Source organism: Haemaphysalis longicornis, unplaced genomic scaffold, assembly GCF_048455015.1.
Source record: "Haemaphysalis longicornis isolate Haplotype H1 unplaced genomic scaffold, Haemaphysalis longicornis Haplotype H1 scaffold_2, whole genome shotgun sequence".
NCBI classification, from domain to species: Eukaryota; Metazoa; Arthropoda; class Arachnida; order Ixodida; family Ixodidae; genus Haemaphysalis; species Haemaphysalis longicornis.
The window spans coordinates 288,931,789-288,947,618 of record NW_027526295.1 but is presented as its reverse complement, the minus strand read 5'-3'; the positions used below and the strand labels follow the sequence as shown (position 1 = coordinate 288,947,618).

General features: G+C 47.3%; 1 protein-coding gene across 3 annotated transcripts; it reads right to left on the bottom strand.

Annotated features, from left to right (window-relative positions):
• Nucleotides 1–524: 524 nt before the first annotated feature.
• Pngl (N-glycanase Pngl) lies at nt 525–15,826 on the bottom strand. Of its 3 annotated transcripts, none has more exons than XM_077700865.1 (4): nt 15,684–15,826; nt 14,148–15,259; nt 10,880–11,075; nt 525–876 (listed from the first exon to the last, which is right to left on the bottom strand). In XM_077700865.1, the coding sequence occupies exons 2-4, from the start codon at nt 15,246–15,248 to the stop codon at nt 707–709; spliced, it is 1,467 nt and encodes a 488-aa protein (XP_077556991.1). In that variant the 5' UTR covers nt 15,249–15,259; nt 15,684–15,826; the 3' UTR covers nt 525–706. The 3 variants fall into 3 exon arrangements, with proteins under 3 accessions (XP_077556991.1, XP_077556993.1, XP_077556992.1); XM_077700867.1 differs by having other exon boundaries at nt 10,880–11,071; nt 14,153–15,259; XM_077700866.1 differs by lacking the exon at nt 15,684–15,826 and adding an exon at nt 15,366–15,570.
• Nucleotides 15,827–15,830: the final 4 nt, after the last annotated feature.

Genomic DNA, 15,830 nt, shown 5'->3' with positions numbered 1-15,830 from the left:
ATTTGCTGAAAAGGAAAGCGCATGTGCTCCATACATTTCCGAGTGAGCAAAAGACCCCCAAAATTTCATTTTTGATTTGATCAAATGTCTAACTTGACCAGGGGCAGGTTTGGGCTCTTTCTAACGGGGGTGGGGGAAGTCAGCTTCTATATATGATGATGATAATGAGAAGGAGGGTAGTAGCCTTTTTTTTATTCACCGAAAATTTGGAAAACCATAAATAAAACTCGACTTTTTCTTCAACCTCGGGGGTCATCTTGGGGTATAAATTAAGGAAATTGAGGAGGGCCAGGACATCCGGACCCCCCTCTGGATCTGCCAGTAAACCTGACTTCATATTAGTGCTGAGCCACTTCTCTTCCAGGCCATTTTGTGTGGCCCGGAAGTACAACCGTCAGCGCTGAACAATGCCAGCTTAGCTCACTCATTAACTTGCCACTGACACAGCTGGGCTTGTCTGGCCAACCAAAGCCAGAGACCTCACAAATGTTTTGCTGCATGACTGAATGACACAGCTCGGAAAATTTTGCAGAACACCCACTTGCATAACAGTAATTTATTGTACGCTCAAGAGCTCATAACAATGCGTATAAAAATTAAGGAACTATGATAAATCTTGGGGCTGGAAGGGCCTATGCAGCAGCTCAGAAACTTTCCAAGCCTACACACACACAAAAAAAAGAGAGTAATACGAGCATCCAACTCATCAGTCCGAGAGAGTCAGGGCTACTTCCAGGCTGTACTGCTGGTCGTTGAGGGATTCCCGGCATAGCTGAGCATGTTGCCAGGCGTTCGCTCCCTGACCCCCAGACACAACTGCCTTCAAGCACAGGAACTTTAACTTCTTGCGTGGCGTTATGGAATGCACTCCAGTAACTGGAAAGAAAGAAGAAGTGACATGTCAGTCGCTCACAAAAACAAAAAATTACACCATCTTTTCGTGGGGAACCATGAGGAGGATGCGAAGCATCATGGGGGTCCCGTAAAAAACTTCTAACAATACAATGACACACTAGTTCTGACTATAAATGCACAGCCCTAAAGGCACATTCCCACTGGCGATTTGTCTCGTCGCGCGACGGCGCGCGTCGCGCGATGAGGCCTTGAGGTGGTGTTCGCACTTGCGATGAGCGATGATGCGACTACGTTCAGCGCAGCTGCTTCCCGACTTGTACGACCTTGTTGGTGCGTCAACCATTCGCAGTCAAAGAAAATGATGTTACGCGACAAAAGCAGGTAGAAATCAAACTAAAACACATGCTACTAACCTGGAGCAATGCCGAAAACATTTACGGGTTGCGGGAGGAGCAGAAAATAACAAACTCAAGAACGCTCTTTTCAACATATTATTGCACGAAGAAATGCACACGCTTGCTTTCACGCCACAACACCCGCATCACGGCCCACAAATGTCGCTTCTTTTCACAGGCGCAATGTTCTGACGCCACCGAACTCTACGCGTGTTTACCAGTCGCCCATAGCACCCATAGTACGATGAGGCTGCAAGTCAACCTACCGTCTCGCTGTCCACCTAGCTCTATACGATGATTACTTGCTTTTACAATCCATACACGCTTCTCCACACTGATGAGTTCCACGCTATTCGTTGATTAGTGCACGCGTACGCTGAAGCCACTGACCAAAGAACCGATGCACACGGGAAGTTGCTTGCCGGCCCGACCCGGCGGGTACAGCGATAGCGGGCCAAGCGCCTGGCCGAGCGAGCCAGCGGCATATTTCTAGGGACCATACAGCGGCGGTGGAGGCGGCGGCTCGTGGCTCGTCCTCGCCCACCCGCCCGCAGCGTTTGCATACCGGATGTAAAGAAACGTTTCGTTTCCGGCTACGTCAGCCTACTCCGCGGCCATGATTGGCTTACCGGTTTTGCGGGGCCGTCGCGCGACGAGGGAATTCGGACCGAGAGCGATCGGCTCCTCCGTCGCAAAACGCCGAAAAGCGACGGCCGGCTCGTCGCTTTGCGACGTCGCTTTTCGTCGCGCGACGAGGCGCATCGCCAGTGGGAATGTGCCTTAAGGTGCGGAATGAAGTGTAGGCTGCAACTTTTGCAATTTCCGCTTGTCCCAGAATAACAGCATTCAGCCGCAGCGGCGATCTTCTACCAGGAGCTATGGCAGAGACAAATACAGTGCTCCCCATTTGCTGCTCAGCCCAAAATGTGTACAAGATAGCTCCACGGGTCCAGCATTTCTCTTTTTCTTGTCAAAGATGCGCTATTTTGATGTGAATAGTACTATATGGGTAAACTCTGACACCATGAAGACAACATATAACCTCATCAGATTTCAGAGTCAGCCTTAGTAACTCTCGCAAATCCACTCAAGCCCCAAATGATGTTTGTGCCAAACAAAGAAAAACAAGACAGCTCGAAGATATTGCCGAACCTTCAAATTTCTCGCTACAAAACAGAGACGACATTGGTGAGGTAGCAAAGACGGTGTAATCGACGTGTTACCTGCAAGCAAACACTCGAGTGGCGTAATCAGACAAAACCAAAGGTCCCACACAACAGCGCAATCGTCTGGCTGGTGAGTGGCCACTCTTTTATCTGTTTGCCGTTACTGTTTTCAAGTTTCCATTAGAATTGGCATGACCGACATCCCGACATGACAATCTGTTGAGGCAACCAAACTAGTATTTTGTTTTCATGGTTCCTTTAACGAGGCTGAGACAATACCAGAATTGTCCCAAATACCCTGAAAGGTGCCTGCCGCTTTGCTGTGTTTAGTTTCTTCCTTCGTTTGCGGCCATCTGATTTTCACAGGGAGGAAAAATACAACCCACGACAAAAGACTCACCTGCTTTGTAGTAAATTCTGTATATCTTATGTGTTTAGAAGTACCTGGCCAACGTGACCAATCACAAGTTGGTCACTTACAGATACTGAATGGAATGGGGACGTCCAAGAGAGCAGCTATTAAGCATCCAAACGGATTTCATGACTAAAAAAATTTCTTGTCTCTTGCAGGATGCAAAGCTTGCTTTTTGCGTACTACCGTTCTAGTTTCAAGCTAATTTTAGACAAAACTCTCGCAACTTGCTGTGTACCACGTCACAAAGTTGAGGGAAAACTGCAGACATTGGAAACAGCGTGTCATAGGCGGCACGATCGCACAATTTTTTCTCAAAAAGTATGCACAATCGGGAAAGCACAGTCCACCTTTAAGGGTAACTTGCATGGGCATAACTCATAAAAAAATTAAAAATGCAAGTGCACATGAATGTTTCACCTGTCATGGAATCACACAGCTGAAGGAATGTCATTTTTTCTTCTTCTGGAGGTGCCTGCCTACATAGAACGTCTGAGACGGGACTATTCAGCAAAGAACCACTGTGAAGCCAGTGCGATGATGAAAGACTGAAGAAGCAGGCCCCTCAATGACGACTGACGCAAACGCACGTTAGTACAACGTTAATGTGGCCAAAACACATTTGGCCTAGTACCAGCCCTGTTTCAAAGTTGAGCAGCCGCGATCACCAACAGACTTGCTAGGCTCAGTGTTATCCAACCCCCAATGCCATCGCCCCCTTGGTCGTGCACAGCGGTGCTGTTATCCCACTCTGGTGCAACAGCAGCCAACTGCTAAACCACAATGCCAGGAGAGGGGGTGGGGCATGGTGAACGATGTCATCTGAGCACACCCGCAGCCACACAAGACGTATTTCCCGTTCCCGGCACTGAATCTTTCCTCGTAGCTGCAAAGGGCATTTCCACATCTGCCATCACGCTATGTGCTTTGGCAGCCCCTAAAAATGTGGCACAGAAAACACAACATTAAAGGGACACTGAAGTTAATTTGTCAAGCTCCCGTTTTTGCTTGCACTGCGCAGACTGGCTCAAATTAACACACTTTTCATCGTTTATCCAGCTGATAAGTACGTAATTATTTTATAAAGCCCGAAAGAAGAAAAACTACCATGCGCGGTCTGCGGCAGCCGCACCAACTAACGGCTGTGACGTCAGGAGGAGGTGCACCATGATTGGAAAATGTCCAAGATTAGCATTCAAACAAGTTTCGATTTCGGTTCAGTAAAACAACATTGTTTATTTATTTATTTATTTATTTATTTATTTATTTATTTATGGGTACGGCAATCCCCTGGAGGGATTTTAGCAGGTGGGTACAAAAGACGAAAATATTAGCATATAACACAATGCAAGCAGGTGGAACAGTCACTCACATTTCCCATAGTAGGCAGCCATATAATAACACAAGGCAAAGAACCATCACTTGCGTTTTACAAACGTAAACAAACGTAACAAAATAGTACAGATGAAACATCACTCTCATTTTACGAAAATAAAACAATGCTAGCACACAAGTAAAATTATTTTCTCGGCTATTCTAGACCAGCGGCAAAGGATGCTAAAGATTGTTTTGTGACTTGATGGTTATTTAAACTATTCCAATCCTGCACAGTTCTAGGGAAAAAAGAATATTTGAAGCAATTATTGCGGGTATGGAACGGAGTTATTGTACGATCATGGCGTTGTCTAGTGGCGTAACCTGAAGAAAATGAAATAATTTTTCCAATATCTATCTTGTAATGCCCATTAATTAATTGATATAGATATTTTAATCGGGATATGCGGTTTCTTTCTGAAAGTGAGGGTAAGTTAGCTCTGACTAACAGTTCAGTTACCAAGGTTCGTCCATAACTGTTATATATGAAGCGAACTGCTCTTCTTTGTATTTTTTCTACTTTATGAATGTTAATTTGAGTAAATGAATCCCAGATCACTGCGGCATAATCAAGTATGGGCAGGACTATCGATTTGTAAGCAAGAATACGGACGGATGGAGGTGGAAGTTTCAAAGTCCTTCGTAAAAAGAATAGTTTCTGATTAGCCTTGGAAGTTACTATGTCAACGTGTTTTGTCCAGTTAAGATCGCTTGTTATCCACAACCCAAGATATTTGTAGGATTGAGCCTCGGAAAGAATGGCATTGTTTGTAAAATATTAAAAATTTAATTTGTTTTTCTTATGAGAAATAGACATGTACACCGTTTTTTCAAAATTGATTGACATTTTCCAAGCCTCGCACCAGGAAATAACCTTGTTTAGTGACTCATTTAACAAAACTTGGTCCTTTGGCGATTTGATTTCAGAGTAAATAATGCAATCGTCAGCATACAGCCTAATATTTACAGGGATATCATTTACTATGTCGTTAATAAACAAAATAAATAGAAGGGGACCCAGAACCGACCCTTGGGGGGTTCTGGGTCATGCTTGACATCCGACGTTATCGTTGGATGGACATTCTTGATATCTCAATAATCGCCATACCGTGCTTCTGCCATGTTGTCGGCTGTGAAATGTTTAAGATAAATAAATTTCCCAAGACAGCTTAAAATTGTAGCAATCACTAGCCGAGGCCTACGCAGTGGATGAACACCCTCCGCGTCACCGCAAACGCTCAAATGCCATGTGCTTTCCCCCCATATTTGGAGCTTGCCTCACTCATGCCTGTATCGTAAAAAGCGTGTTCTCACTAGGCCAAGGATCTGCTGATTCTGGCCTGTGCCCACTGACTGCAAGCAGTCGGTGCTTGTGGCAACAGCACGCCAACGAGAACTTGCAAGCACGTCAGTGTCAGTCTGCACGCGTTCTGCGAACTCACTTGTGGAGCAGTGAATGTTACGACCCGCAAAAATGTTGAACTCAGTATATAGAAAACATCAGCTGAAAACAAAAAAACAACAAAAATCACACACACACACACACACACAAAGAAACGTAGCCTCCGGTATTAGAACTTCCGACTTGCACACACCTAGCGCTCCAGACCACTCGGCTACGGGCCAGCGCTGCCTGTGTGGGAAATACAATGTATAACCAGTCTACATTCTTATTTAGTTTTAGCATTTCAAGCAGCTTTGGTGAATATTTGTTGTACAGTGCTCGTGCAGTAAGCGTCCCCCAAATTTCCACAATATCTCACGTCTATCAATTGCATTTCTTAGACGGAAAAGCGTTCGCAATGTGTGGTCGTGCTGCTGACTGCTGTGCTTGTTTACCCAGTGCAAAAAAGTGCTTCCTGCTCCCTAGTTTTATGCTGTACGGTAAAAGTTTCAGTTGATTTTATTTCCTTAGTACGTATATTGACTTCGCTGACTCTTCTCCCACCTTCAAGTGGCCTTAGATTTTCCTACTAGTATACCAGTCAGCGAAGCATCGCATGTGCGCTTGTGCAGCACTTGTGTGGAGCGACGTGGACTTGGAGCTTGATACAGTGTACAAGCTAACAAAGTAAAGAAAGGCACATTCTTCCATTTACAAATGTGTTGTGGCTTAGTTTCAGCTGAGCGAACGAATTGCGACAACCCGCCGCCGGCCGGCGGACAAAATGCTGGGCCGACTGGCTTTGTCGGAAGGTCGGCGAGCCGTGCAGTAGCGCTGTCAAGCCAAGTCATCTCCTCCTGACGTCACACGAAAACGCCACAGAAAATGGGCGAGAGTGCAGAGAGGAGGACAGCATTTTCGAATTGGTTTTTCTACTAAGTAAATTCGCGTAAACGCATTTAGAGTGGTCGAAACATGGCCTACGGACCCGGACTACAATTTGCGCTAGTAATCCCGCAATGTTTACAAATCACTTCAGTGTCCCTTAGAGGGCTGCTAAGGGCAAAGATAGTTTAGTTAGCTTCACAATTTGTCGCCTTAAAGACAGCTCACGGAATAAAACATGCTGTTGGGCTAGTTGGTGCATACTGAATGGGAGTCTTAGCGCAAAGAAGAGGACGGTGGCAGGCGAGACAGGCGCCTGTCTTATCTTCAACCGTCGTCGTCTTATTTGTGCTAAGACTGCCTCGCAGAGGTCCTTTTTCACGACGTGGAAAGCATCCATAGAGGCCAGAAGCACTGCTCGTGCCCTTCTGGCCATGCATGCGCATGTCCCCTCTTTCTTTTTGCATGGGCTTATTCATCCCTGTAACCACACATGCTTTGGATAAAACCAAGGGCACAATCACGTTTGCTTTCGAACACATCGCACCAAACAAGGGTGACGGCTGATGGCTGTTTGCGGTAGACACGTGTGAGCGACAATTATCAGCGTGGGCATAACACAGGGCTGCTTGCTCGTGGCAGTGTCGTCCTCATCCATACCAAGAGCCCACACTCACAACTAACGAAGCCGCCCACGAGTCGTGGAAGGAGGTCCCATAAGGAATTCAAGCGTGGTAGCCTTGTGTTGTAACTAAACTAAAACTTTTCTTGAAAGAAAAGAAAAACTGTAGGCAGCTACAGCTAAGGTGGTTTGGTTCTTTACTAGCGAGTGTCCCGTCTACTTCTTTCTAGGTCCCTGCCCGTTTTTCGCTGGTAAAATGGTTCTTTGGCCGCCCAGAACCGAACAAATATTAAATAGCACATGTCCGTGGCATCAGCCCCCCGTCCTATTGACCTGGTGCAGGACACAAGGAAGCCGGTTCCTAGCTCGAGGTGCCCCTGAATTGAAATAGCATTTTAAATTATTGCAGAAAGATGCACAGCACTGGTGCTACAAAATAAAATTCTCTAATTTTATGACAGCAGCGCATGATGCAAAATCAGCATGCGGCTGCGACACACGATGCGCCACTTTGTCAAAAACAGAGCATAAGCAAACAGCAAACTCGTCTGCAAACAGAATATATTCTGAGAACCAGTATATGAGCGACGAATCACAAAGGAATGCTGGAAAATCTACCTCAATCATCCTGACACACAGCTCCTCAGCGTTCTGCTTCGCAGCATCCCAGTTCATTTTGGTTTGGATAAGTAATGCCTGCAAGCTGGCTGCATGCTTCCTTTCTGTTCATTTGTCAACACATTGGCCCTTTCTCTTTCTGTCCTCCCTAGCTCCTCTTTCGACTGCGGGCAATTTCAAGCATCCGCTTGACCAGCACTGTGGCGAGTCTTCTCGCCAATAACACTGTGTCAAAGACTACTAACCACACACTGTTCCTTCTGACTTTCAATGAGACGGTGCTTGCTAATTAAAAATCCCCACACAAAAGGTGCATTTCCAATTGAAAGAGAATCGTGTTGTCAAAAGTGAGTACTTCCTTGTTGTTTGAACCACAGATGCCTGCCCAAAGGACACCCGGTTGATGCAAGCCGCTGTCAAAATTTTTAAATGCTGCTTATGGGAACGCCAAGGAGCCCATGCACTTGTACTGCTGCCACACAGCCTGGTCAGCATCTGCACCAACCATCATTGGTGTTCCGCCACAACTTTGAGCGCATCCCTTAGACACATTTCTCCAAGCTCAGGATTAAGAGCACATGCAGAACCCAGATGACAATCCTCTCACCAGCTCGGACTTCAACAGCGACCTCTCAAAATTTTTTTGGTGCACTTCAAGTGCCGCAGTCCCTTTGAACTCGAGCATAGTTGGATTTGAAAGTTTACAGGCTTTTTAAAAGCTTGCAAACTCTTCGTGGCCAAGCCAGAGTCAATATTTGGCGTCACTATGTTTGCAGGACAACCTATGCCAACCTAAATCGATTTAACAGTCCGGTCACTGCCATCACTATTTCTCCATTAACTATTCTGCTCATCAATTATCCCAGAAGACATCCAATGCAGTACCAACAAATGGAAGCTAACGTAAACCGGTAAGGAATTCGGCCAGCAATGGCTGCAGTGGTGGCAAGCGTAAAGGTTAGATTTGCAGACAGCAAAGGATGACGGATGGCTGTGTTAGCCATGCCGTAACTGGCAATGGTAGGCCTGTTGTCATTTTTCTACTACCCAACACACACCTGTTGGCATGACAAGATCTCAACAGCGCTCAATATTGCACGCACATTCTCAAGCCATCACACAGTGCAAAACTTGAAGGGCGAATGTTGCTCCAAGCAATGTGTGCATATTCAAAGCATCAGGCGGGTACATATTTGCACAAGTTGTACAAAGCCCGAAGTAGCTCCTTCTTGTCCCATTTTGAATGTGTCATTCACTGCGTGAAAGCCTCAGCTCGTGAGAGTTTGACCGTGGCCACTGGATTTAGCTTTTGTTTGATCGCACAGGGAGGTTTTACTAAGTTTAGGTTTGGTCTGCCCGTTGATACATGAGTAATTTTTGATCGTGACAGTCCATCTGCAGCACATTTACATGTGGACACTGATTCTTCAACTCGCCTGTGCCCAAGACAGCATGTTGTCAGGTGGTGTGCTTTTGCTCTCTTTTCTGCTTTTAACCACGACCAGAACAACGCATCCATTCCCCCATCCATTTCAACCAACTTTAGTGATTTACCAAATGACACAATGAGGTGGGATGCTTGGCTAATTTCTGGCATGAGGCCGTCTTCGAAAAAAAAAAAGAAAAAGCATGAGCCCACAGAAAAGTGTATATACCACTTTGTCCTAGCCCAGTGGCACTTCCTTGGCAGTAGCTGATGATAGCAACACCAATGGGAACAGAGAAGTTGATGCCACGGCCACACACAATGAAGTGTGCATCGTAGCAACTTTAAGGCACCCATCAGCTCCACTTTTATGACCTTTACGTCCCACCAAGATACACTACGCTGCACGCTCAAACTGAATATCTGTGCCGTAGCCGAAGGTTCTGTGTTCCAGCACTGGCGTGGTATCAATCATGATGGAAGCGGGCTGCTCACTTTATTATCTTGAACTGAGTAAAGAGAAGATTTCATAGTAAAAAAAATCAAGGGTTTTTGGAAAATTTGTTATCTTTGCGGAGGCCCAAACCCACGCTGTTCACGCCCAGACATGGACTCTACCCCTGGGTTACTGAGGGCGCATAGTGAAGCTCCTTCCTTGATCAAATGCTTAAAAGAACAGGAGTGTTCCCAGCGAGCCAGCAGATGGCACTGAGGGTGCACTGGGGCCTTCCCTATTCCTCTCTGGCCCCATGATTTACCTCACAGTGAGCGTAACCCTGCCGACCAGGATGCACCCGCGCTTTGCATGCACTAATGCGGTAATTACCCCCGACACTAGAGAGAGACAGAGACCCCATCGTATGTCAAACTAGATATGAGTGATAGCACGCTATTGCCTGCGCCAATCGACCAGATTTAAGGGAAACAACCAAGGTGGAGTAAGTTTCTGAGAAGGAAAGTTTGACATCCACCTGAATGCAGCCGCAGCCATACAGCTACAAAGGAAAGCTAAGTTTTCTCAGAAGCTTCGCAGTTGAAGAAAAATTTGTGCTGGTCCAGGATTCGAACCCGGGACCACCGCTTAACCGGAGCAGTCGCTCTGCTAACTGAACTAACCAGGAGGCTAGTCGTTTGTACCGCGAGGGTTCGAATCCTGGACCAGGACGAATTTTTCTTCAACTGCGAAGTTTCCGAAAAAGCTGTATAGCTTTCCTTTGTAGCCGTATGGCTGCATTTAGGTGGATGTCAAACTTTCCTTCACAGTATTCTCTGCGCTGTTTACAACTGCCTCGATTGGGCAGCAGCTTCAGCGGTGCACTTTGTGCGAGGGTGGTGCGGGTGCGGAATGCACCGTTCCTGACAGCGGTGACCCTTGCGGCAGCCCTTGTCCTTGTATCAAACTGCTGCAGGAGTTTCATGACCAGAAAAACACTGAGCGACTCCTGGCAATAGAATAACACAGTATAAAAATTCACTTGTTAAATATTTTGAAAGTTTTGAATGTAACCGCACCAGTGATTTTTTTTATCACTCCAGTACACAGACCATTTTATGGTCCCCGCGAAGTTCTGAATATTGTTCAGCAACTGTGATGTCAACTAGGCACAAATGCAAGTTTTGAGCGAAATCAGTCATGAGCCTACAATGGCATGATGTTCTCAGGTAGGTCATGGCCAGTCTTAAGTTTGATAAGCCAGACAGTTGAAGAAACAAGAAGAAAGTACGAGGAAGTTAAGACTGACCTCCACCTAGAAGAAGGCTGTCCTCGTCAGAAGAGAGAGACCAGCTGATGCAGCCGTTCTCAAAAGTGGTCCCCGGAAGCCTCAAGTCCACCTTCTCCACGGTCCTTTCAGGAGAGAGGTCAAACCGCCACGATATCGACCCTTCAGGCGAGTCTTCCCGCCTTGCCAGGTAGCTCATCTTCCAGTCTTGCTCTTCCTTGCAAAGAACATTTGTGCAACGCTGGTCAGAGCAGGAAAGTCCACCACTGCAATGGCTTTAGAAGTGCTGGATGCTCCCAGAGTTCAAGCACCGTGCATGCTGCTATGATTGCGATTCAGCAATGAATCCCCAGGTGTTATTAGACCACGAGCACCAAACAATACATTGTGCCGCCCAGTAGGAAGTGCCATTTTAAAAAAACCACTCCTCGGAAACTATGCAGAGACTGAGCAACAGCACATAAGAACTGTAACTGCTGCTGGAAGTACTGCAGATTTTATATTTAACTGGTTCTTTTGTTTTCCAGGTCGAACACAACTTTTCTGTCATAATTAAAAATGTGTATCATGCTGCCACATGTGCCATTTAGGCTGACTTGAAAGTGACACGACCCGAAAATAACAAGTTCCTCCATCACTGTAGGCTAAGCTGCCTACTACCCACTCAGGGGCCACCACTCTCGGATAAACTGAAAAGTTGTGCAAAATGTGAATGTGGGCCATTTTTTTCATGCCGACCTGCGACATTACAAGCTATCGAAGCTATTTTTGGAGCCTTTATTATAAAATGCACCATACTGAACATTGGTGCTTTCACATCGGGTAACTTTTGGTAGGTGACCCTTGCAGCTGCCCTAGAATACTATTGGCCACTGTTTTGCCCGTCACATGCAACACTGTAGCCGAAGTGGCCAATGAAATAGGCGCAACACACCAAAGTGAAGCTCCATATTTGGCGGTCTGTTCCTAACCAATGGCCTGGAAAGGTATAGGTGGTATCCATTGAAAAGTTTAGCTCTTCGCTTGGCAACACTGGAAACGGCCACAGACACGGCCGATGCGCCACGGACATGGCGCGGCTTGGGCCACTGCGCCCGCACGCCGAAGAAAAAAAAACACTGGTGCGCGTCGTCTGCTCCGTTTCAACCTGATTCTCAACGGTGGGGTCAACAGAGATGTTATTAATCGCACTCACATTGGACTCGAGGCAATACTTTGCATTCGGTGAGGTAGAGTTTGTAATGTGCAACACAGTCGACACAGTCATGTGCTTAACACGGATAAGTACTGCCATCCTGCGGAGCCCGACATAACCAGTGACGGCACCCTCACACGGTTGCCTGCATGCGCGCCTCGCCAGTAAACACAAGCAATAGAATATCGACACATTGTGTTAATGCAAGTACTTATCGTTTTTTAACTCTTTTAAGAAGTTTCATCTTAACGGAAAGTTAAACCAGATTAGTGGGTTGCAGCAAAAGCGTCTATTTTCTAGCCTTAAAGGAGCCATGAAGACAAAACACAAGTTTGGTTCATTCGAAAGGTTGCCTTGTTAGAATCATACTGACACCACTTTTAACACACCCTTCGCTCAAATAAGCTATATAATTAGGAAAAAAGGGAATGGCCATGCGACCCACTAGCTCTTTTCCCGCAACAGAACCTATGAAGTCATATGAGCCCAGCTGTGCGATTGGCTGAAGCCGGCAAAAGCAAACGCAATTTAGACGGAGCTTATAAGCTTGCCGAACGAGCTATTTGCTCCTAAATGCAATGCATATCCATTTTACAGCAGTAAGAATGGTGCAGTAAACAAAAATTACGAAAATACACGCAAACGTAGAAGCGCCGATGCGCACTGCTGTTGGTAGTGGGCGCACTATGCTTGTTTTATATACACAGCAGTCCGACGCTTTGGAATTGTCTTTTACGACACTGGCCGATTGGCGTAAGCGACGTTGCCTTACGTGACCCGTTTGTCACGCATAGTCCATGTTTCACAAAACAATTACTTTTTACCATAACAAAAACAAGACAGGTGTAAATACAGCAAAAAAAATTACGCCCACCTCCCCTCGCGGGAACCCTGGTGTGATGCGACGCTGAGGGGAGTTCAAGCGCAAGCAGAGAGCAACCGTCGACCGAAAGGCCGCCGGAGAGCGGCACACCGGTTATATGCTCAGCGCGCCCGAAGGAGAGGAAACCGCGGAGACAGAGAGTACTGCACATGCGCAGCACCGCGCGCAGCGCCGCCCACCGGCGGAGTGAGAGCGCGCTGGGCCGCACACGCTCTCACCTGGGCACGCACCGGCGCCAGTGCGTCTGCCGCGGCTATGACGCAACACAATCCAACACAATCCACTTTAATCCAAATCCAAGCCAAGCCAATCCAATCGAATCGAATCCAATCCAATGGCCCTCGCGAGAGAGTGTTCGCTATCAGAGAGGAGAGCGGGAGAGTGGCTGTGGACAACAACGGACGCACACGGACAACAACGAACGCACGCGGACAACAACGGACGCACGAAGGAAGGACAGGGCCGCCGACAAGAGATGCTCTGAGCGTCGCATCTAAAAAAAAAAGCAACGACGGAGTGCTGACTATGCTAGCGCCATCTGCGAGGTTTGACAGCAAGCACGGCTGCAGAGTCGAATGGCGCACTGGAAGTTTGTATATGCGCAGTTATGATTTCATTGTAGACATCACCAAAGCACACGATGTGGCGAAAGAATCAAAATTTTAACCTGAATTGATTAATTTCTCAGTGAATATGGCTTCATTTGCTGCCGCGCAAGCGCTGGGGACGCTATAAAACACGAAACCTTTCGGATAAAACAAACTTGTATTTTGTCTTCATGGCTCTTTTAGAGTGACTCAACATTCACTTTCACCCACAGTAGTAGCAAACCATAAGGTTGGTAATAATATTTATTTAGTAAATCTGGCCTTTAGTTGACTACGGCAATCCAGTTTTTGCAGGCCGAATAAACCACCCCCATTAAGTTGTAGCACTAGGCAGCACCAGGAAGACATGAGTGCACAGTAAAGGATGAAAAATTTGAAATTGTTGGGAACAAAAGCAAATAACTGCAGTTATCCAGGTCATGAAGTTGTAAGTTGGTAAAAATAATGCCACAAAGTGCAAAATACACGTCGCTGCCCTGCAACAGTGCACAGTACTATTTGGCACTTGGCTACTCATTAAAGGCCTTATGACACTGAAGACATTGTGGCCAGCTTCTGCAGTGACCAGCAATAGCGTTACGAATGAGGCAACACACATCGAACCTTACGAAACATGTCAGCGATGCTGAAGGCTCCCTTTGACCAGCCCGACAGCTGGCCAGTCTGCACACCGTCTTCCCAGACAGAGTACTTGTCCATGGCCGAGGAGTACTTGAAGAGGATGCTCCTGCACCGGCAGCTGGCCGGCCTGAACGCAAACGGGGCCCAGCTGCCCACCTCCCCCCGCTGCTGCCGCCACTGCAGGGAGCCAGACAGGCGTCCCTGCAGCTCGCCCTCGGTGGCCTTGCGGGGGGTGAGAAACTCGGCCAGCTCCAGCACCCTCCGGCGCAGCAGCTCCTCGCGGCGCTCCCGCGTGCAGCTGTTCTGGCACTGCTGGCTGGTGGCGAGCAGCATCTCGATCAGCTTCCCCTCGGGGAACACGCGCCTCGCTCGGACAGCCTCGAAGTCGGACGTGTAGCGCCAAGTGACGTCCTGCACTTCGTCCTTGGAGAAGGCAATGACGTAGGAAAGCTTCTTGCCCCAGCCAGCCTCGTAGACAAGAGGCGCATCGCAGAGGGCCTCACACGGGTCGCAGTGTAGCCAGCGCCTCTGGGTTTGCGAGTACACCTCCGTCCACACGTGGTCGGTCCAGTCCAGTATGTAACGAGCTTCGTAGCCCAATGTCCGCGCGAAAAGGGTGAAGCAGTTGGCCCACTCCCCGCAACGCCCCCTACGCGTCTCCAGCAGCTTTTCCAGGCGATTGTATCGGGGAAACCTCTCGTGCGTCTGGCACTTTGCGCAGCCGTGGATCTCCACACGCGACACGTGGCCTCCTTGTTCCTCGGCGGTGGGCTCGACAGTTCCCGTCACTGTTGTAGGGCCTCCGCAACGGCTGCAGCTAAGCGTGTCCACCCAGGAGAAGAAGGAGTTCTTAAACCAGTGCAGGAGCTCCACCAACAAGAAGTCTCGAAATCCGGGATCAGTCTTCGCGCTGCCGGAACTTCTTCGGGACGCGCAATCGAGCACTGCAAGTTGCGCGTTGCGCACCAGTTCCGAAACAGGGATTTGAGCTAATGCCTTCTCTTGCAAAGCCCGGTTCTCGTACTCTTGCACCCGTTGAACATTGGTGACTAGCTTCGAGTAGAGATCTGCGTCAAAATTCATCGCGACAACAGCTGCAAAAAAGAAAAAGAAGAAATTATCATATTATTAGCGTGGCTCCATGACGCTGCAACACGTCAACGAAAAGCCGAAACAGAGCAACAGCGCAATCAGGTGTACCTTTGCTTAATAGAGATAATATACTGACGTTTGCCTCCTTACGCCATACTATCAAAGAAAAAGTGTTTCGCACAGCAGTTTTTCGTATTATGGCAAACAAATTGGCAAGAATCAACGAGTGGGAGCAGGGTATGTGAACGCTCTGACATCGAATACCCTTTACAGCAAGTTTACACGTTTAGACCGACCACATTTACATGTAAGTACGCTAATTATGATTTTATGTGTTTCGATATTGAACTTTTTTTTTTTTTTTTTTGGCAGAGATGTACATGAACAGTTGCAATAAAATATTTTTCGGAAGATAACTGCACTTACTGATACGCAAGCCCCGCGCTGAAACCGCCGAACCAGCCTGGCGCCGCTCTGTTCGTACATCAACGTCATACTAACAATTTGATCTTAATAATTTTTAAAGTTTTTTTATTATTAAAACGCACAAAATTTATCAACAAAATGTATAGT

Coding starts and splice junctions, on each gene's coding strand:
- Pngl (XM_077700865.1), bottom strand. CDS start 15,248: ATGAATTTTGACGCAGATCTCTACTCGAAGCTAGTCACCAATGTTCAA. Junction 11,076..14,147: donor TCGCTGACATGTTTCGTAAG/GTTCGATGTGTG, acceptor GTTCTTTGCAAG/GAAGAGCAAGACTGGAAGAT. Junction 877..10,879: donor CAGCCTTCTTCTAGGTGGAG/GTCAGTCTTAAC, acceptor CTTTCTTTCCAG/TTACTGGAGTGCATTCCATA.